A 23,355-nucleotide genomic window follows, 5' to 3' on the forward strand; every position below is an offset into this window, starting at 1 on the left:
TATTTATGGTAATTTTTATGCAGCAAAGGAACATAACACAGTCCATAAATAGAGCATGGGTAAGTAATGTTGCATACATAAGGTATTATATGACAGTTAAAACAAATACACTAAATTTATATGTATTAACATGGGAGGAATTAAGTATTGAGTACAAAAAAACTTGCATTATGAGATGAGACCCCAAACAATGCTGTACATTACTGCATGCATTCTTATAGAACAGCAGTATAAAATCATGGAAGGACACACTCATTTCCTGAGAATCATTCAGTCCCCTCTGGGGAGGGAAAAAAGGAAGAAATAGAATAGAATGATGTATTAAAGGGACGTCAGTTTTATCTGGAATGCTTTTTTCTTTTTTTCCTATTTAGTATATTAACATTTGTTAAAGTCTCGGTAGTAGATATTTGCTACCTTACTACTACTATTTTTCTATTTTTTAAATACTACCCCCACAACTACAAATTTGTGATGCTATATGGGCCAGATCATCAGAATAACTGATAATTATTTTTATTAAGGTCTTCTTAACATATTTTCAATTCTACATTTCAGAGAACTAAACTTATCTTACTTTTGCACTGTAATCAGAAAAATCAGAATTAAGTTTGTTTTAAAATACATTTAATAAAAATAACCCAGTTTACATATTTTACATGTGTAGAATATTTACAAATTCCTTCTACAGCATTTAGTTAATGTTTACTATTTTTCCAATATTTGCCTTTTTGACTGTTTCCTTCAGTAGTAAGATACTGTCCAGTGTTCTCTGTAACTAAAAAATTAGTTTCTTGGGCAATCCTCCTAGATGAAAAAAAAAAAAATGAGGTGGTTTACATTCGATCTTATGGCAAGCTTGACCAGTCATTGCATTCCAACTACATTTATTTCACCTGCTTTGATTTTCCAGTAGCACTTGTTAAACATTAAGCATTCAGTGTACCAGTAGGAATTTATAGAGACTAGGTACACACTGATAGTTTTCCTAACTCTGAGGTATACTCAAAAAGTGCCCAATGTCCTTTTAAAGAGCATGATCTAAGTATTCTCAATGGAAGCAAATATAGCTAAAATACTACATTCTATCTACTTTATATAATCTAAATTTACAGTAAATAGCTCAAAATCTCCATTTCGTAGCTGCCCCTCAGTCACTAGCTATGCATTAGCTATTTGGAGTTTTCTGAATTCATTTCTTACGAAAATGAGAGTTTTACCTTGTTCCAAGGCTTCTGTTCTCTTCCGTTTTGTTGCTACAGCTGGATTTGGCTGCTCCTTTAAAGTTTCCACTGGACAGTTTGGTCTTGGCAGCTGACATCCAGGTGTTGGCCCTGGCCGATTACTGAAATACTTAGTTTTCAAGGCCTTTTAAAAGAGAAGATACCAAAGAAATGAAGGAGTATCTGAACTGTGTTTAAGAAAATCTAACCTCCAAAATTGTTGGCAGCATTAAAACTACTATGTGACTACCACTCTCCCAAAACAAAATTAATTTCAAATATTTGGATATGCAAATTACTACAAATAAACATCTAGCAGCCTAAGATTGGCTGATAATTCCATTTCCATAAGAAAAAGAAAAAGACACTTTCTAATTTTTCCACAATAAAATAGACTGTACTAAATATGAAATATCCTTAGTAAGGTATTATATATTCAGCTCTCTACACATTATGGGCTCTATAGTTCAAAACACAAAGAGAGAAAATTGCTTAAAAAGAACTTCCAAGATTATGTGTCACAACCTCTATACGTAGTCAAATTCCAAATCATGTAAATATAAATTCTTAAAAATAAAGCTTTTAAAAAGATGCAATAAGTTGGAAACAATGGATTTCAATTCAACAATCCACTACAAATCAACAGAAATTTTACATAGAAGGACTTGCCCAAGGTTATTTCTATTTACTATCAGTCCAATGTTCCTAATACCATATTTTCTTCTGTCCAAAATTCCAACAAAAATAATTTTATTCTAAATGACAAATTTGTCAAGTTCATACTTTACTGGCATCATAGTACTATTTAATAGCCACAATAATTTAAGAAATGTCCTTTCAGATAATCCTCTTAGGAACAAAAAGAAGTCCATATAAACTTTTCAAGCATTTCCCCCCAACATCGTATTATTTTCAGTAATGATTTAAAGATTCCTTACTTCAAAAGAAGTGCATTTCTAACGTATTACTTCCAAATCATAGCAGTTCCATAAGTAAATTAAGCTAATTCTAAGCTATAAAGAGATCTAAGAAAGGAAGAAGATCTCATTTCAATTTTGAGATAGCCATGAGCCAATCCCATTTTTAAAAATTCATTATATCAAATACAACGCAAATGAGTTTCACAACTGGAATTTTTTTTGCATGTTTTGAGTTTTACTATTAATGAAAATTTTCTAGATAATCTGATTTGGTCTCAAGTTTCTTATGATGGAGATAATGTGTGTATACGTATAGGTGAAAAGGTAACAATGAGTTACTTGTTTGAAATTAGAAGAGTAACTCTAGTGGTAAAATATCTAGATGTAGGTATTAATGTAGCGGTACTGCTAAAAAGAGAAAGTTTATAGTAGAAAATGCATTAAACAATGATTTGGTAGTCTGTAATAAACTTAAGTGAAAAAGAATCCATTTTGTATCCTTGATATATTGTGCATTAACGTGTTTTGTTAGATATGAAGACTTGGTGACATTTCATTTCAATCAGTCTCTTCCTGTATGAAGCCAAATTATTGTACTGTATTGTACTCTGCATTTCTCTGCCCCAATTTTAAGTGTTTGTGACTCTACCCTTTTTTGTTTGTGTGTTTTAAAATTTTTTATATTTTTATTTTTGTGGTGAGGAAGATTGGCCCTGAGCTAACATTTGTTGCCAATCTTCCTCTTTTTGCTTGAGGAAGACTGTCACTGAGCTAATAACTGTGCCAGTCTTCCTCTATTTTGTATATGGGTCACCACCACAGCATGGCTTTTGAGTGGTGTGTAAGGTCTGTGCCTGGGATCCAAACCCACGAACCCCAGGCCGCCAAAGTGAAGCACACGAACTTAACCACTACACCACCGGGCTGGCCCGTGTGCTTGTTTTTAAAACAAAGAAATTTTTTTTTTCCAAATCTATGGGTCTTGGGGCTGGCCCAGTGGTGTAATGGTTAAGTTCACACGTTCTGCTTCGGTCGCCCAGGGTTCGCAGGTTCAGATGCCCGGCACAGATACAGCACCACTCATCAAGCCACACTGTGGTGGCAGACCACATAAAATAGAGGAGGACTAGCACAGATGTTAGCTCAGGGCCAATCTTCCCTACCAAAAAAAAAAAAAAAAAAAAAAATCCGTGGGTCTTATATTTTTGTGTAAGATAACCTTTCCCCTTTCTTTTATAAGAGCAGATATTCTGGGTCTTCTAAATTTTTCTTGAGTTTGATTCTTACTTCGCTTAAACAACTGTCAGTTTCAGTGTTTGTTCTATTTAGAATAGCTTTCAATCTCTTATAAACACACAATTGTATCGGACTATAACATTTTCTCCCCACTATCACTTTTTGACTGTAACAATGACCAGCAGGCATACCTGGATTGCATTTTATGGTGGAAAAACACAAAACACTTTTGGTATTAAGCTTGGCACAAGATTTAAATTAATACATAAGAGTTTAATTGAAATATACCAGTATCTTAACAAATACAAAAACCTTATTTTTTCATAAGTAAACTACTTGAAAACCAATTATAAAATAGATATATATTTATATGTTCCTAAGCAAGAATAAACTCTCCTGTAGTTGTGTGTGCATGATGCAATTTAATACCAGTCTGAACAGTGCTTATAGCTTAGAAAAATATAAAATTTGTTATTCCTTAAAACAAAACAAAAACACATCTTCCCAGTGTTTCAAGAATGTTAAAAAATCTTATGAAATTCTATTTTTATTTTTATCAATGCTACAGTTAAGATTATCCTCATATTTCCTAATCTAAAAAGCTACAATACCTGTGTGGCTGTAATTCGAGTACACGGATTAAATAAGAATAAGCCCTGTATGAGGTCTAGCAAGTCATCTCCTGCTGCAATGAAGATGTGTTGTAGTGGGATTCCAGGGAAACTCTTGAATGTCACGAAATCTGGAAGACTACACATGTCCTGTAAAAAATATTTTTATAATTCAAACTTAAGTAAAGGATTGAAAGGGATCTAGATCTCAAATAAAGAAAGAAAACTGTCATATGGCTGACATGATGATCTACATAGAAAATCCCAAGAAATCTACTTAAAAATTCCTAGAACTAGTGAGTAGAAAAAATCAATTGCAGTTCTATATACTATCAATGGACATGTGGACACTGAAATTAAAAATAATGCCATGTGGAATCACTCAAAAAGAACAACGAAATAGTTGAAAATCTAACAAAAACATTTGTAGGATGCATATACTGAAAGCTACACAACACCAGTGAAATAAATCAATGCTCTAAATAAATGGCGAGACTTATCACGTTCACGGATTGAAAGATGCAATATCATAAGATGTCAATTCTACTCAAATTGATATACAGGTTTAATGCAATTCTTACCAAAATTCTGGCAAAATTATTGTATAGATACATTATTCTAAACTTTACATGAAAAGGCAAAGGAGCTAAAATAACTTTGAAAAAGTAGAAAAGGGGAAGGAATCAGCCTATCTGATTTCAAAACTTACTATGTAGCTACTTGAATTAAGACTGTGGTATTGGTAGAGGGACAGATACAGATTAATGGGACACAAGAGAGAACCTAGAAATAGACCCACACAAATATGCCCAACTGATTTTTGACAAAGGTACAAAGCAATTCAATGGAAAGACAGTCTTTTCAATAAGTGGTGCTGGAATAATTGGACATATACAGGTAAAAAAATCACCTTTGACCTAAGTCTCACACCTCAAACAAAAATTAACTCAAAAAGGATCACAAATGGAATACTACTCAGCCATAAGAAAAGACAAAATTGGCCCATTCACAACAACGTGGATGGACCTCGAGGGTATTATGTTAAGCGAAATAAGCCAGTCTGAGAAAGACGAACTCTATATGACTCCACTCATAGGTGGAAGTTAGTATATTGATAAGGAGATCTGATCGGTGGTTACCAGGGAAAAGGGGGGGTGGGGGGGAGGGCACAAAGGGGGAAGTGGTGTACCCACAACATGACTAACAAAAATGTACAACTGAAATCTCACAAGGTTGTAATCTATCATAACATTAAAAAAAAAAAAAAAGGATCACAGACTTAAACGTAAAACTATGAAATTTCTAGGGAAAAAAATACAAGAAAATCATCAAGAAAATCTTTGGGTTAGGCAAAAAATTCTTTGACACCGAAAGCATGACTCATAAAAGGAAAAAACTGATAAAACAGACTTGATCAAAATTAAAAACTTTAATTCTGGGAAGATTCTGTGAAGAGGATGAAAGGATAAACTACAGTGTGACAGAAAGTATTTGCAAACTGCACAGTAGCATACAACAAAGAACTAGTATCTAGAATACATGAAGTGCTCTCAACACTCAGCCAAAAACCAAACAATCCAATTAAAAAATGGGGAAAATACACGAAAAGACATTTCATTAAAGATATAGAGAAGGCAAATGAGCACATGAAAACATCAATAGCATCAGTCATTAGGGAAGTAAAAATTAAAATCACAACGAGCTACTGCTAAACACCCATTGGAACATCTAAAATAAAAAGGTGACATCACCAAATGCTGGAGCGGATGCAGAGAAAATGGATTACTCATATATTGCTGGTGAGAATGTAAAATGGTACAGCCGCTCTAGGAAACAGTTTAGCAGTTTCTAAAACTAAACATGCAACTACCATATGACAAATAAAGACTTAATCTTACACAAAATCCTGTAGATGAAAGTTTACATAAGTTTTATTTGTAACAGCTGCAAACTGGAAACAATGCAGATGTCCTTCAATCAGTGAATGGTTAAACAAACTGTGGTCCATTCATTTCAGTCAGCAACGAAAAGGAATGAATTATTGATACACACAACAACCTAGATGAATCTCCAGAGAATGATGCTGAAGGTGAAAAAAGTCAATCCTGAAAGTTTACATATTATATGATTCCACTTATAAGGTTCTTGAAATGACAAAGTTATAGAAGCGGAGAACAGATTAGTGACTGCAAGGGGTTAGGGAGGAAGTGGGAGTGGAAAGAAAGTGGGTATGGCGAGAAAAGGGCAACATGAGGGATCTTTGTGGTGATGTCCTGTATATTAACCGTGTCAATGTCAACACCCTGATTATGATATTGTACTAATTTTGCAAGATGTTACCATTGCGGGAAGGTGGGCAAAGGGTACAAGGGATACCTCTATTACTTATTGCGATTGCAGATAAATCTACAATAATCTCACAATAAGAAGTCTGATTTTAAAAAATTCAAAGGAAACATCAGTAAACAACTAATATTTAGAAAATCTTGTCAAAGAGAAAATTACAGAATAAATATCAGAAACATTGTTCTGAAGTCAGACAGACCCATATTGCAGTCCTAGCTCTGACACTGGGTGGCCTTGGGTAAATTAACCTCACTAAGCCTCAGTCATCTCATCTGCAAAATGGGAATCATCATACCTACTTAATAGGATTGTTGGGAGAATTATACATAATGTAATTTATTAAAAAGCCTATCATTAATGGCATATAGTAAGTGTTCAACAAATGACAGCTATTAGGGCATGTTTTACAATTAGAACATACAGCAAACTTTCAATTAGAAAGTTGAGGAAACAAGAGCACAAAAGAAACTCTTCTTAGACGTAGTTTCAGCTTCAGATAATTTCATTACAGTTTTAACCAGAAGGTAGAATCGGATTAAAATTTCTCTTTTCTAGTATTTATTTATTACCCAGGAGATGGGGTTAAAATAAGAAGCAAAATCAAAAAGTCTACAATTTTAATTTAACAATGAACAAGTGAGAATATTTAACTGAACTGTAATATATAAAATTTAGCAACTTAAATTGTAAATTTTACCACAGACTTAATATTTCTTTTTTGTAGACAATGTCATGGGTTAAAAATAATCATAATACATCTTAATTGTGTAACATTAACATGAAACATCTTAATTGTGTTAGTGAAAATTCTATAAATATACCTAAATCCATAAAGAAGATGTTGATAAGCAAGAAATAGCCATAAAATGACCTATTATGCAGCTGTTGAAAAGGTCAGTAACAAATATTAAGTAAAAAGAGCAAGTTGGTTGCAAAAAGAACTATATGGTGTGATCCCATTTTTGTTAAAGAACAAAGGACAGAAAATGCAACTCTGTATGTATGTGTTTGTGTATCTTCACAGCAACACCTTACACCAAATACACAGTGATTAAGCCTGGGATGGGAATCACTGGGACAGGGGAAAGGCTAATGTATATAGGAGGCTGGATGGTGTACCACGAGTTTAACTTTTTACCTTGTATATATTTTGCAATGAGTATACATTACTAGTAAATTAAGACAATGAACACATTTCTTTAAGTAATATTCATGCGACAGCACTATAAAGAATCCTAACTGAATTTTAAAGAAAATCTATGAAGGCTTACAGGCCACTGTTCCTCAGTTGGTGTGCCCAAAGTTTCAAATATTCTTGTTAGTTGATCAAGGTCTGAATCTCCTGGCAAAAAAGGAACCTGAAAAAAAGCAAGAGGCAGATATTTCAAGGTGGCTTGTGATAGCTATTAAATAAATAATACTATAAACTTTATAAGAAAAACTAAACTGTAACAAAAATTAAAATGCAGTCTGAGGTATGCTGGATGTGGCATTAGATCCTGGCATTGCTAACCAAATCAACAGCACCACACGGCCCATTTCATTCACTCCAAAACAGGTACCATGTAACAGGCACTGTGCTAAAACCTCGGCATTTACATGAGGGAACAAAACAGTCCCGTCTCCCCTGGGGTAGATGTGGCGAACAATGGTGATACAGGTAAAGGGGCATTTACAATGATATGTTCAGCAAGAGCATGGGATCCTAGCCCACACAGGAACAGCACCTAACCCGCACTAGGCAGGTCAGGGAAGGCTTCCTAGAGGAAGTGGCAGCGAAAGTCGATGGGTGAAGAAGAGTTGGTTAGAGGAAAAGTCTAAGATGGAACAAGAAAACTATTCTAGCAAAAGGGCAGGTGTAAAGGCTAGAAGGCAAGAGATCACATCTATATTCCAATCTTACTTAATTTCTTGGCAAATTCTTTCTCTGAAGAGGTATACTGGCAAACTTTAAAAGAGGATAAATAATTACAAGTTAAAAATTAGTAAGCTGATAAGAAATTATCAAAATCCTTGCTATACATAGACATTATTTTCCAATTCATTCTCAGACACCTACATAAATACATAAAAAATAAAAACAGTTTACTCTGTGAATAACAGAGGTATTCGGCACTGTTAAAGGCCCTGAAAAGGTTTACAGGCTTGCTGGGAAGACATGAGATTAAGTACCAGGTCTCCAACATTTTTATTACTGTGAACCTCTACCAGCAAAAAAAGCATCAAACTCTGCCAGGTATCAATTTATTCCAAATTCACCCTTTTTGCTGTTTCTGTGAAAATGGATCCTTTCAAAAACTTTTCCTTTGCCAACTGAAGCTTTATCAGTAGGGGATGCTGGAGAGACATTACAGCAAGAAGAGTTTTGCTTTCCGCTTCCAGTTTGCTTGCCCAAGCAGACTCTCGCAGTACTCAGCTTCCCTGACACCAGCTTGCTGCCGAGTGGGCAGTTTCTCCAGTGTCCAGCTCCAGCTGTGCACAGAGGCCAGCAGCTTCCCTCTAGAACCCCCTCAAGACTCTACAAAGCAGAGTGCCTCCAAAGAAACGCTTCCCCCGAACAGCTTTCCTCAGCACCCAAGAGGACAGATTTCCAATACGTTCCAGAGAGATTTGCAGCAAGTTCCACTAGCACAGTTCCACAGCAACTTCTCTGCCACCCAGTGAGCCACACTGTACCCTCTTCAACAAGATCCAGATCTCAGGCCTGGGGGTCATCTTCCTTGGGTTCTGTGTCTCAGTCCTAGAGGAAAAGGGTGGCTGCTCCTTACATCTGCTATTCCTATATTCTTTAGAGTTCTCTTTACTTTTTATTAGTCAAACCCTCACTATTCCAATCTCCTGTCATAGTAAATAATCTTTATATTAAACTTCCCACTTCAAATCAATGTGTGGTTTCTATTTTCTGATTGGATCTAGACTTAATATAACCCTTACATAAATCATATATTTATAACACTGTGCTATTATGTATATTAAATGTGCACCAAAAAATAGAAACTAGAAGGGATATTAACTAGCATTTCACAAATATTTTTAGACATGCTCACATTTTCTCCTTATACCTCAACGGATTATCTCCTACTTTGCAGACCACCAATGTAAACTGTACTAGGAGGTCTGAAAAGAGGGACCTTTTAGCCTTGCAGGCAAGCTTGCAAATTTAATCAGATTTTAAGGATGAGTGTTTTGGTCTGATGTAAAAAATTTATATTAAAATGTGTTGCATAATGTGTGAACTATGGATCCCAATTTGAATAAACCAACAATAAAAGATATTTCTGAAAAAAATTGGGGAAATCTGAAAACAGACTGGGTATTTAACATTATAAAGGATTTACTCTTCATTTTTTTCAGATGATAATGGTACTGCAGTTATGATAAAAAAAAAAAAATCCTAGGGGCTGGCCTTGTGGCCTAGTGGTTAAGTTCAGCACATTTCACTTTGGCAGCCCAGGTTTGCAGGTTCAGATCCCAGGCATGGACCCATACCACTCATGAGCCATGCTGTGGCAGCAACCCACATATAAAGTGGAGGAAGACTGGCAAAGATGTTAGTTCAGGACTAATCTTCCTCAAGCAAAACAAGAGGAAGATTGGCCACAGATGTTAGCTGAGGGCTAGTCTTCCTCAGCAAAATAAAAATAAATAAATAAGTAAAAATCCTTATCTTTTAAAGAAATAGCAACATATGAATAAAATTCTATCTGAGATTTGTGGCAAAATAACATGGTGTGGGAAAATATTAATAAAGTAAGGTTGGCCAGGTGTTAAAAACTGTTGAAGCTGGTTGGTGGGTACACAGAGGCTGAGTTTATTACTCTCTCTGCTTTTGCATGTTTGAAAATACTAAATACTAAAAACATTTTTTTTCCCTAAAGGAAGACCTACTTTGGAACTAGAACTTAAGCTTTTAAAAAGTGTTTTATTTGTATGAAATTAATAAACACACTGATCAAACACTGAATAGACTCATGATAAAAATTGGTCCTTTGACCCATCACCCCTCTCTCATTTATAACTACGTAATTTTTGTTCAGTGCAGATCTGATATTAAGTTTCCCTTCTTTTGCAGTAATTTGCTTTTCCTAGAGGGAATGATTTCCTAGCCCTCCTCCCTCAGCTCCTCCCACTGGCCCCCTTTGGTAACTTAGTTTCTACCTAAGGCTAAGATTCCAGTCATTCAATATCATTTTCTACATGATCAAATCTATCAAAACCCATCAGTTTCATTGCTTTCCTAGAGACCTTGCCTGCTGGAGTCCTCACCCAACCTGCTACAATCTGAACTAGCTGCTCTCTAGCCCTGACATATACCTGTTTTCTCAGAACATTCCTTCACTATTTTTTTTTTTTTAAAGATTGGCACCTGAGCTAACAACTGTTGCCAATCTTCTTTCCCCCCCCCCCCCCTCTTCCCCCCTCACCCCACACCCCCCAGTACATAGTTGTATATTCTAGTTGTGAGTGCCTCTGGTTGTGCTATGCGGGATGCCACCTCAGCATGGCCTGATGAGCAGTGCCATGTCTGCGCCCAGGATCCGAACCCTCGAAACTCTGGGCTGCCAAAGCAGAGTGCATGAACTTAAGCACTTGGCCATGGGGCCGGCCCCTCCTTCACTATTAAATGTGAATTCTGTTAGCCTCTTTTCTATGTTGAATTTCACGTTCCCTGGATCCCACGTCTCTCTCTTAATTTACTCTCATGTTACAGTAGAGTTCATCTTCCAATAACTTCCTAAGAAAGGAATTGGATGTAAAATTTTGGGGTAATAAATTGTATTTATTCTCACAGCTAATTGAAAATATGAATGGGCACAGAATTCTAGGTTGAAAATCATTTCCCCTCACAATGCGTTCTATTGTTTTCCAGGTTCAATATTGCTGTTGAGAAGTGTGATGCCATTCTTTTCCCTAATTCTTTATTTTGGAATCTATGTGAGGTTTCTATGTTTTTCCTCTCTGAGGAAATAAAATCTTTTTCTTATCCCCTGAAATTACTCTGAAATTTCACAATGTGCCTTGGCATGAGTCTTCTTTCATTCACTGTATCGGATTTTCTGGCACTTTGAATCTATTCACATCCATCAACATCAGGATATTTTCTTGAGAATTTCCTACTCTATTTTCTTTATTCTCTTTTTGCTGTATTCTAGGATTAATCTGCTAATTTTCTTTTCTTTTCTCTACCACAGTCCATCTCTTTATGTTTTGATTCTATTTAACGAAAGAGGTCTTTAGCTTACTTTTCCAACCCTTCCACTGTTTTTGCTTGCTTTTAAGTTATCCTATTTGAAAACTTTCAAGTATCCCTGTTTCTTTGATTGTTCCTTTAGTAAAAGAGCATTGTGTTCTTGTTTCACAGATGCAGGATATTCTCTTAGTTCTCTGAAGACTCGGGGAGGGGGTGGATTTTCTTCTGCTACCTCATAGTTTCTATTTTTTCCAAGTGTCTTTTTCAGTTTGTTTCAGTCTGTCTTTCATATTGGACATTTTCATCAAATATATGATTGACGATGCCTGTCAATTCTCTGGTGATCCTTACATGTTGGAAGCATTCATTAAATATCTGAAGATCCTTGATAACTGTCTGCAGATCATTGGCTAACCATTCCTATTTCAGGGAAAGGTATTTAAAAAGCTGATTAAAACCATTATATCTATGAAGAGAGCTTGTCAACTCATGGGCTTTACTCTGGAAAGTTTGGGCAGGGAGTTTAATGCCAGTTATCTGTGGGTCTGTTCTCTGGGAAAATTCAGTCCTTCCAGTGAAGGCTACTCTAATCTTTCACCTGGGTTAAAATGAGCTATTACACTGGCTACCAAGGTTCTGGGAGCTGAGCAGGAAAATAAGTTGAAGATTTTACTGTTCAGTGTGCAGACTTTTATGTAATCAGCACGTTTTCACTCTGGCACTCACCCCCACCCTCCATTGTATCTAAGGATGGCCATTTCTGGAAATTCCTGCTTGAACTTCTTTGGAGAATACACCTTTCTCTGGTGGAGGGATAAGCTAGAGAGAAGCATGGTTGGGGGAAGGAAGTGATGTGGCTGTGTGTGGAACCTTGGTATTAATTGCTCCATATACAGATTTTTCAACCAACTCTTCTGTTTTTAGTCCTCCACCTCATTATTGTCATCAATGATCACAGGTACTTCTCATTACTAAACAACTCCAGGACTCTGTGTGCCAAACCAGATTTGCCTCTAGTTGGCATCCTTTCCTGTAGGCTTTTAGCCATCTTCATTTCTGGCTTCCTATCTTCCGGCATAGTATTCTAGGCATCTCCTAGTTTCAAAGATGGCACTTGTGTTTGTTTCTTTTAGAGATGATTTCTGAGGGGGCAGATTTTTTTCCCTGCCATCTTTAAAATCCTTGAGATATAATTATCACTTTATTTGAAATGTCTTTTTTGTATTAAGCATCAATACAATATTGACTAAGAAATCCAGTCATGTATGAACAGGTACTGGGTTCAGCATGTAACCCAAGACAGACAATTGGTTTTTTTTTCTAGGGATTGATAACTATTTCTAATTTTCACTTAGTAATGTGAACGGCTAAAGTTAGGAATATGTATAAGCTCATATGGCAGGCAGCTCTTCTACACTCTCATTCTTAACAGCCAATGGTCTTACAGATTTTCATTTGTTAAATATAGAATATGGGTTAGTGGGCCATCCGTATTTAGTTAACACAACTGTACAAGACTTAAGTAAGATCCAGATATTATTGCAAACACAAACCTTACCAGAGGAAGAGCTTGTGCTTCTCATTATTTTCTTTTTCTTGCTCTGTAATAACTTCTTGGAGGATATTGGAATTTCACCAATACACTATTGTGACTAAGCATATGAATGAAAACTTTTTAGTTTTAGGAAAAAGAATCCAAATAATCCTAAACGGAAGAGAGGTACTGAGTTCAACAGTACTAAAATAAAGGAACCCAAGAGGGACTTCTCTCTGGTTCTTTTCACTAGGGCTCCACTCATGAAATCTCTTTTTAAATTGTGTTGAGATTCATCTTTAAAAAAAAATTGATATTGTAGAAATTTATTTTTCCTTTCTCATGTCTTTACAGGGAGGCAGGGATCACAAACCAAATATCAGAAAATCAGCAGATATTTCTTATGCAATTAGCATAATCAACAATATACTTCTTGAATAACTGGAACACTCTAGCCTCTAGCACTCCTGCGCATCCAAAAGTCTATGCAAAAACAACTGATGGAAGCTCTGTTCTGAGCTGATAGAGCCAAACTTAAGTATTGGAATGACAGAGAGCTGAAGCTCAGTCATATGCCAAGCCATTAGCTCTGGATCAGCTGAATGCAGTACGAGGAAGGCAGGCAGGTGCTGGTTAATCAAACCTTTGCATCTCCGCATCATCTCTAGAGAAGGCTCCGATGCAGGTCTGAAGGATGTCCAGTCACCTTACTGCAAGGCATAAAATGTCTTCCCAAACTATGGACTTCTTGTTTACAGACTAAAAGGTTATCTATGAAACTGTCTAAACCAGATAAAGGCAGTTGCTCAGTAGGTAATATCCAAGTTTAGATAGTCTATTAATCACTATCTGCCTCAAATCATGACTAAGAAACAAGAACATAAACAGATCATAAATTAAAAAGTACATTCGTGCTATTTAATGACATAGTACTGAACCTAAGTACTCATTAGTATAAATATTCTAGATTCCTTTTCATTTAACAATAACAGTGGATGTTCAGAAGGCAGATCAATTTGCTTTAAAAGTGATTTTAAAAATATTGATTACTTTGGTTCCATACAGGCTTACTTATTGTTGCACCTCTGTTTTCTAGTTTAAGTAGTTTTTAAACCTACTTTTATACAATTTACATAAAAGAAAAACAACACTTTAAAAAAGGTTGAATGCTTATACTATCAAATTTTCTGACCTAGCCTGCTTTCGATCATTATCTGTTTGGACTGCAAGATCTCACCACAGATTCAGAACTGTGTGGACAGCATTTCCATGCATCATCTTTTCAAATAAGCACAGGGACAGTTTAAAACAGGAAATATTTTTCTTCAATTGTGCAGGACAAAAAATATGGCAAAACGGTAACAAGTCTTCACCTGTTAGGGCTGCCTGTCAATTTCTTCATAACCTTAATAATATTCCAGCAAGAATGCCAGTGGCTAACAAGACTCTAAGATTTCAACCAGGTCCACGATTTCTAACCCATCTTTTCTCACCTGCTCTCTCTCTCCACTCACCTTCTCAATGGAGTGATCAGTCATAACATTAGGGGATTTGGGATTTTGGGTTCTTTTCTTGGTCATGAACAGACTGTGCTTTTGGGAGTTGATAGATTCTCAAATGTAAACTTCTGGTAAACTTTGTGTTCTTCTGAGTAGCTGAGTTGTCATGCCAGCTGATTCACAGGGACCATTACTAGCACAGGGATTATTATATCATTTTCAAGCCAAATTGTTAGGGTTTCTTCTGCAAGCGCCTGGAGGGATAAGCTTCTCAAAATGATGTACAGAACTTACACTGAACTAAAAAAGACGTTTAAGAAGGTAATTTTCTCTCTGGTGTACAGAAGCTATGTTCTGTGTTCAAGGAAATAAATAGCTGTATTTTTGTGTCTTGGGTTCACATTTCTTTAAACACATAGGCTTGAGGAGAGGGAGAGTAGGAGCTAGAATCTGGAATGTTGGGAGAAAAACTCAGATTCAGAAAATTTTCCCAATATTCCTTTGCCTTCATTGTTCAGAAGGGCTAAAATAAACTTCATAGCTAAAGAAAAGTTTCCAAGTCAGCAACTTTCTCTCCAGTGAGGGCAGAGAGAGGATGTTTTACTGAAGATAGTCTTAGAGAAATGCTATAGGACCACCATATCTGCCCTGCTTGAACGGAACTAAAAAGATCCTCTCACTCGAGGTTTAAAGTTATAGAGAGTTGCAGTTGCAGTGGTTGGTATTACAACATCTCTTAAAGTGTACTTTTAAACAGTCCCAAACAAAAAAGTCCCAGGAATACAGAAGTTCATCCTAACATCTTTAGTTATTGTAGAGATATTACCATATTACAACCCAATGAAGACTTTATTATAGTTATATTTCAGGACATAGCAATGATCTACAATAAAACATTTACTGTCCTAAATGGGAGGTTTTCTCATCTCACATTAGCATTAATAAAAAGGTTGCATTGGGGGGAGATGTTTTGTTTGTTTAATTGGGCTGTTTCTTGGCTTTTTGTTGTAAGGATGGTGCTCCTCTCTGGGAATTCTCTCTGGGAAGATGATTCTTACACAAATTTTAAGAACAAAGACCTGTAACAATATTGAAGTGTGTACAGCAATTCAAGACTTACCCTTAGAAGCAACTCTGCTAATATACAGCCAACAGCCCACATGTCCACACCTACACCATACATTCTAGCTCCAAATAATAACTCAGGGGCCCGATACCACCTGAAGAACAAAAACAAACACTGTCACTTTAGAATGGAATTATGAAAGTATTTCTTAGAGAAAACCACTCAGCAAAACATGACCCTACTGATGAAATTCACTTTTATAGATACATTAACTCAAGAAAAATTGGCTATAACCCCAAGTAGTTCCACATTGCTGCCAGAAACTTACAGACATCCTTGGGCCAATCACTCTCCCGCGCTTTTAGATGATTAACATCTTCTTTCAACTGAAACCCTCAACACCACCCCCTCTTCTCAGCTCATGACCTTGTTCCCTATTTCACCTTTAGAAAAAATGGAAGTAATGAAAAGAAATTTCTACAGACTCTCCCACAGTCATTTGTACTCACACAACCTGCCTTCCCATCTGCAACACAGGTGAACTACCCTTGACTGTTCTTAAAGCCAATCCCTCAACTTGGGCACTAGATACCATGCTTCCTTCCCTATTTCGAAGGATACTGCTCCTCTCTTTCTCTCTTCTTTCTCCTACATCAACTTTTTAGTCTTTACTAGACTTTCACTATCAATGTACAAACATACCATTATTTCTCTGGCCTCAAAAAATAACCTGAAAAACAAAGAAATGAGCAACAAAAACTTCTTTGGACCATACTTCCCCTAACAGCTACCTCCTCATTCTCTGGTTAGACTCTTTACGTTCTTACTGTCTCCAATTCCTCTCCTCTCATCCTCTTCAACCCTCTTCAATCATACTTTCATCCCACCATTCCATCAAAACTCCTCTTCTCAAGGTTATGAATGATGTCCACATGACTAATCTAATTGTCAATTCTCAGTCCTCATTTTAATTCAACCTTTTAGTAACATTTGATTTGCAAGAAGAGAAAATATGAGAAATTGGTAGATGAAAACCACTGGTACACAACACTCTTGTATGTGGGTCCCTATTTTCCTGAGTTCCAAGAGTTCCTGAATTACGGGCTTAATCTTTCCAGCAATTACATAAATAACTACTTATGTCGCTTACTTCTACTCAGGGCTCAGGTGATTGATACTCAATGAGATCTACAGGCATACCTCATTTTATTGTGCACAGATATTGCCATTTTACACAAATTGAAGGTTTGTGGCAACCCTCCATGGAGCAAGCCTATCAGCGCCATTTTCCCAACAGCATTTGCTCACTTCATGTCTCTGTGTCGCATTTTGGTCATTTCACTATATTTCAAACTTTTTCATTATTATTTGTTATGGTGATCTGTCATGAGTCATCATTGATATTACTATTGTAATTGTTTTGGGGCACCATGAACCATGCCCAAAAAGACAATAAACTAAATTGATAATGTTGTGAGTGTTCTGATGCTCCACCGACAAGTCCCTCCCCCATCTTTCTTCCTCCCCCTCCTCAGGCCACTCTATTCCCTGAGACATGATAATATTGAAATTAGGCCAATTAATAACCCTAACATGGCTTCTAAGTGTTCAAATGAAAGGAAGAGTCACACGTCTCTCACTTTAAATCAAAAGGTGGAAATGATTAAGCTTAGTAAGGAAGGTATGTCAACAGCCATTACAGGACAAAAGCTAGGCCTCTTCCATCAGTTAACCCAGTTGTGATGGCAAAGGAAAAGTTCTTGGAGGGAATCAAAAGTGCTATTCCAGTGGACACATCAATTATTTAAGAAAGTGAAACAGCCTTACTGCTGACATGGAGAAAGTTTTAGTGGTCTGGATAGAAGATCAAACCAGCCACAACATTCCCTTAAACCAAAGCCTAATCCACAGCAAGGCCCTAATTCTGTTCAATTCTGTGAAGGCTGAGACAGGTAAAAAAGCTACAGAAGAAAAGTTTAAAGCTAACAGAAGTTGGTTCATGAGGTTTAAGGAAACCAGCTGTCTCAATAACATAAGAGTGCAAGGTGTTGGGGCTGGTCCTGTGGCCGAGTGAAGTTTGCGCGGTCCACTTCGGCAGCCCAGGGTTTCGCTGGTTTGGATCCTGGGTGCGGACATGGCACCGCTCATCAGGCCACGTTGAGGCAGCGTCCCACATGCCACAACTAGAAGGACCCACAACTAAAATATACAACTATGTACTGGGTGGACTTGGGGAGAAAAAGCAGGAAAAAAAAAAAAGAAGATTGGCAACAGTTGTTAGCTCAGGTGCCAATCTTTAAAAAAAAAAAAAAGAGTGCAAGGTGAAGCAGCAAGTGCTGCTGTAGAAGCTGCAGCAAGTTATCCAGAAGATCCAGCTAAGGTAATTAATGGAGGTAGCTACACTAAATAATAGATTTTTATAATGTAGACAAAACAGCCTTGTATTGGAAGAAGATGCCAACAGAAGACTTTCCCAGCTACAGAGAAGTCAGTGTCTAGCTTCAAACCTTCAAAGCTTCAAAGGACAGGCTGATTCCCCTCTTAGGGGCTAATGCAGCAGGTGACTTTAAGTTGAAGCCAATGCTCATTTACCATTCTGAAAATCCTAGGACCCTAAAGAATTATGCTAAACCTACTCTGCCTATGTTCAATAAATGGAGCAACAGAGCCTAAATGAAGGCACATCTGATTACAACACAGTTTACTGAATATTTCACGTCTACTGTTGAGACCTACTGCTCAGAAAAAAAAGATTCCTTTCAAAATATTACTGTTTATTAACACTGCACTTGATCACCCAGGAGCTCTGGTGGAGATGTACAATGTGATTACTGTTGTTTACATGCCCCCCCAAAACATCCATTCTATAGCCTATGGATCAAGAAGTAATTTTGAATTTCAAGTCTTATTGCTTACAAAATACATTTCATAAGGCTATAGCTTCCACAGATACTCATTCTTCTGAAAGATCTGCACAAAGTAAATTGAAAACCTTCTGGAAAGGATTCACCATTCTAGATGCCATTAAAAACACTCATGGTGGAAGACAGCCCCATGGCCTAGTGGTTAAGTTCAGGGCACTCCACTTCAGTGGCCTGAGTTTGGTTCCCAGGCACAGACCTACACCACTTGGCAGTGGCCATACTGTGGTGGCGACTCACATACACAACAGAGGCAGACTGGCACAGATATTAGCTCAGGACAAATCTTCCTCAGCAAAAAAAAGAAAAACAAAACCACTCGTGATTCATGACTCTCAAGAGGTCAAAATATCAACATTAGAGGAGTGACAACAACATCATGGAGGAGTGAGTTGTTCCCTTGGTCTCTCCCCTTTAAGTTACAACTAAATGAACATTCATTAACCAGCAGAGGATTCCCTGCACAGCACAACAGGACTCCTGTGAGATCCATGCAGCTATACATCTTAAGGTGGGCGGACTGGATCCCAAGGAGGCATTGGAACTAAGTAGACGGACGCTGCCCCCTCCCAGGCAGCAGCGAACCGCTTCATGCTTCCTCACACAGCAGCCATGCATTACTGTAAGAGGAGGTGGGGACAGCCCACCCTGCCCAAATGCTTTCAGGGTTGCAGCCCAGCCCATAGGAGCACCCAATGTGCTGCAGCAGCCCCGCCCAAAGGAACACTATACACTGAGTGGCAGTGGCTCAGCCACTACATGGGCACCCCTCCCTGCTAGTGCAGCACAGACAAGGTACCCCGCCCACTCAGACAATGCCTGACATGCGGACACAGCAGCTTAAGGGATCCACAGACTGATGGCTCAGCCTCTGCGAGGGTGTCCCCCACCCTTACTGCAGCACAGGAAAGAAGGTGCCCCACCCACTAAGGCGCACCCAGATGCAGAACACAGCAGCCCAAAGGATCGACCAAGTGGTAGCTCAGCCCCGACGTAGGTGCGCCTCCTGCATAGGGTGCAGCAGTCCAGCTGGGCCCCTGTCAAATACAGAGGCCCCGCCTACAGTACCTGGCCTGCTCACCCAAAGCAGAGGTCCTGCCCACCTGAGGACAACTTGCAGAGTAACTGAGGGCAACCTGCAGAGTGGCTGCAGCCAGCCTGGGCAAATTTCGAGTAGCCCTACCAGCACAACTCCAAGCAGACAGGGCCAGATCAGAAAACACAGCTCCTGCCTGCCCTCTAGCAGTGGAAGGTGGAACCTGAGACCTGATACTACCACAAATGCAGCAGCAAAGGATTACTTCATGAAACACCATAAAGAAATACATTAACACTTCAGAGCAGAAGGAAAATGACAACCTTCCAGAAACCAATCCTGAACACACAATATTTACAATTAGATAATATTTACAATTAGATATTTACAATCTAAATGACAGAGAATTCAAAATAGTTATCATAAAGAAACTCAACAGATTACAAGAAAACTCAGAAAGACAGTTCAATGAGCTCAGGAATAAAATTAATGAGCAGAAGGAATACTTCACCAAAGAGGTTGAAGCTATCAAAAAAACCCAAACAGAAATTCTGGATATGAAGAACACAATCAATGAGACAAAAAAATAATCTAGAAACCATAAAAAATAAACCTGATGTTATAGAGGACAGAATTAGTGATTCAGACAATAGAAATAAGAAATGCTTCAGGTGGAGGAGGACAAACAACTAAGATTTTTAAAAAATGAAGAAGTTCTTTGAGAAATATCCAACTCAATTAGGAAAAGCAACACAAGAATTATTGGTATTGCAGTGGGAGAAGAGAGGGAGAAAGGAGCAGAGAGCTTATTCGAAGAAATAATAGCTGAGAACTTCCCAAACCTGGGGAAGCAACTGGACTTACAAGTACATGAAAATAGAACTCCTAATTACATCAATGCAAAAGACCTCCAAGGCATATACTATCAAAACTGGCAAAAGTCAATGAGAAAGAAAAAATATTAAGGGCAGCAAGGCAGAAGAAAATAACCCACAAAGGAACCCCTCAGGACTACAGCAGATTTCTCTGCAGAAACCTTACAGGCTAGGAGAGACTGGAATGATATATTCAAAATACTGAAAGACAAAAACTTTCAGCCAAGAATACTCTATCCAACAGAACTATCCTTCAGATATGATGGATAAATAAAAGCTTTCCCAGATAAACAAAAGCTGAGGGACTTCATCCCACCAGACCTACTTTTACAGGAAATGATGAAGGAAACCCTCCTACTGGTAAAAAAAAAAAAAAAGGCAAAGGCTTACATAATCTTAAGCAAGGAAATAGATACATAGAGAGAGCAGAAAATCACAGCTCTATATCAGAACAGGTCAGTCATAGACCACTATAACATAAAAGACAAAGGGAAGAAAAATATCAAAAATAATTATAAACTCTTCAATTTAGTCACAACACAGAAAACAACAATTTGTGAGAAAAATAACTCAGAAAGAGAAGATGAAAGGAATGGAACCTCCTTAGGCTAATGGAGATAAGAGGCTTCCAGAAAATGGACTATCTCATTTATGAGATCTTTTATGCAAATCTCATGGTGAACAGAAAACAAAGAATCAGAGCGGGGCCGGCCGAGTGGTGTAGTGGTTAAGTTCATGCACCTCGCTTCACTGGCCCAGGGTTCACTAGTTTGGATCCTGGGCATGGACCTAGGACCACTCGTCAAGCCATGATGAGGCAGCGTCCTACATAGAAGAACCAGAAGGACCTACAACTAGGATATACAACTATGAACTGGGGCACTTGGGAAAAAAATTTAAAAAAGAAAAAGAGGAAGATTGGCAATACATGTTAACTGAGGGCCAATCTTCCTCATTGAAAAAAAAAAAGCATAAAAATTTAGAGTAGACACACAAATCATAACTAAAGAGAAAACCACCAAACTGAAATCACAGTCAGAAATACAACGGAAGAGAAATAACGGAAATACAGAACTGGAAAACAATACATAAAAAGTCAGTATTAATCCCTCATATAACAGTAATTGCTGTAAATGTAAATGGATTGAATTCTCCAATCAAAACACTACAAAGTGGCTGGATGGATAAAAACAAGGATGCAACAATACGCTGCTTCCAAGAAACACATCTCAGATCTAAAGACATACAAAGGCTCAAAGTGAAGGGATGGAAGATGATACTCCAAGCTAACAGCAAGCAAAAGAAAGTAAGTGTTGCCATACTTATATCAGACAAAGCAGACTTCAAGATAAAAAAAAGTCAGTGAGAGACAAAAAGGGGCAGTATATAATGATAAAAGGGACATTCCCCCAAGAGGACATAACCCTTATAAATATATATGCACCTAACAGAGGAACACCAAAGTACACAAAGCAACTACTAACAGACCTAAAAGGAGAAATTAACAGCAACATATTAACAGTAGAAGCCCTCAACACCCTACTTACATCAATGGATAGATCAGTGAGACAGAAAGTCAACAAGGAAAATACTAGATTTACATGAAACATGTGAGGAGATGGACTTAATACATATATATAGACTATCCTATCCAAAAATTTCCAAATACACATTCTTCCCAAGTGCACATGAAACCTTCTCAAAGACAGATCATATGTTGGGAACAAGGCAAGCCTCAAGAGATTTAAGAAGACTGAAACGATATCAAGCATCTTTTCTGAGCATAATACTATGACACTACATATCAACTACAAGAAAAAGGCTAGGAAAGTTGCAAATATGTGGAGACTTAACAAGATGTTACTGAACAATCACTGGATCAATGAGGAAATCAAAGGAGAAATCAAAAAATACCCTGGAGACAAATGAAAATGAAAACACAACATATCAACTCTTACAGGATGCAGCAAAAGCGGTTCTAAGAGGGAAATTCATAGCAATACAGGCCTAGATCAATAAAAAAGAAAAATCTCAAATAAGTAATTTTTTTTTAAAGATTTTATATTTTTCCTTTTTCTCCCCAAAGCCCCCCAGTACACAGTTGTATATTCTTCCTTGTGGGTCCTTCTAGTTGTGGCACGTGGGATGCTGCCTCAGCGTGGTTTGATGAGCAGTGCCATGTCCGCGCCCAGGATTCGAACCAAAGAAACACTGGGCCGCCTGCAGCGTAGCGCGTGAACTTAACTGCTCGGACACGGGGCCAGCCCCTCAAATAAGTAATCTTAATCAACATCTAACAGGACAAGAAAAAGAAGAATACACAAAGCCCAAAGTCAGCGGAAGGAGGGAAATAATAAACATCAGAGCAGAAATAAATGAAGTAGAGACTAAAAAAACAATAGAAAGATCACTAAAACTTAGGGATAGTTCTTAGAGAAGATAAATAAATTGACAAACCCTTAGCCAGACTCACTAAGAAAAAAAGAGAAAAGGCTCAAATAAATAAAATTAGAACTGCAAGAGGAGACACTACAATGGATACCACAGAAATACAAAGGATTATAACAGAATACTACGAAAAACTATATGTCAACAAATTGGATAACATAGAAGAAATGGATAAATTCTTAGACTCATAAAACCACCCAAAACTGAATCAAGAAGAAATAGAGAATCAGAAAAGAACAATCACAAGTAAAGAGGTTGAAACAATAATCAAAAACCTCCAAAAAAACAAAGTCTAGGACCAGATAGCTTCCCTGGAGAATTCTACCAAACATTCAAAGACGATTTAATAACTATCCTTCTCAAGCTATTCCAAAAAGTTGAAGAAGATAGAATGCTTCCTAACTCATTCTATGAGACTAACATTACCCCGGTACCAAAACCAGATAAGG

General features: G+C 37.4%; 1 protein-coding gene across 2 annotated transcripts in view; it reads right to left on the bottom strand.

The window, feature by feature from the left end:
- Nucleotides 1-610: 610 nt before the first annotated feature.
- Nucleotides 611-23,355, bottom strand: part of CDK7 (cyclin dependent kinase 7) — a 43,288-nt gene continuing 20,543 nt past the window's right edge. Inside the window, exons 8-12 of one of the 2 annotated variants that reach the window (XM_046672185.1) lie at nt 15,681-15,780; nt 7,608-7,694; nt 3,991-4,140; nt 1,221-1,368; nt 611-807 (exon numbers count right to left, since the gene is read on the bottom strand). In XM_046672185.1, the coding sequence (XP_046528141.1) occupies nt 779-807; nt 1,221-1,368; nt 3,991-4,140; nt 7,608-7,694; nt 15,681-15,780 (514 nt within the window). In that variant the 3' untranslated portion in view covers nt 611-778. The remainder of the gene's footprint in view (nt 808-1,220; nt 1,369-3,990; nt 4,141-7,607; nt 7,695-15,680; nt 15,781-23,355) is intronic. The other variant, XM_046672186.1, reaches the window with a different exon arrangement.

This window comes from Equus quagga, chromosome 9 (genome assembly GCF_021613505.1).
Source record: "Equus quagga isolate Etosha38 chromosome 9, UCLA_HA_Equagga_1.0, whole genome shotgun sequence".
NCBI lineage: Eukaryota > Metazoa > Chordata > Mammalia > Perissodactyla > Equidae > Equus > Equus quagga.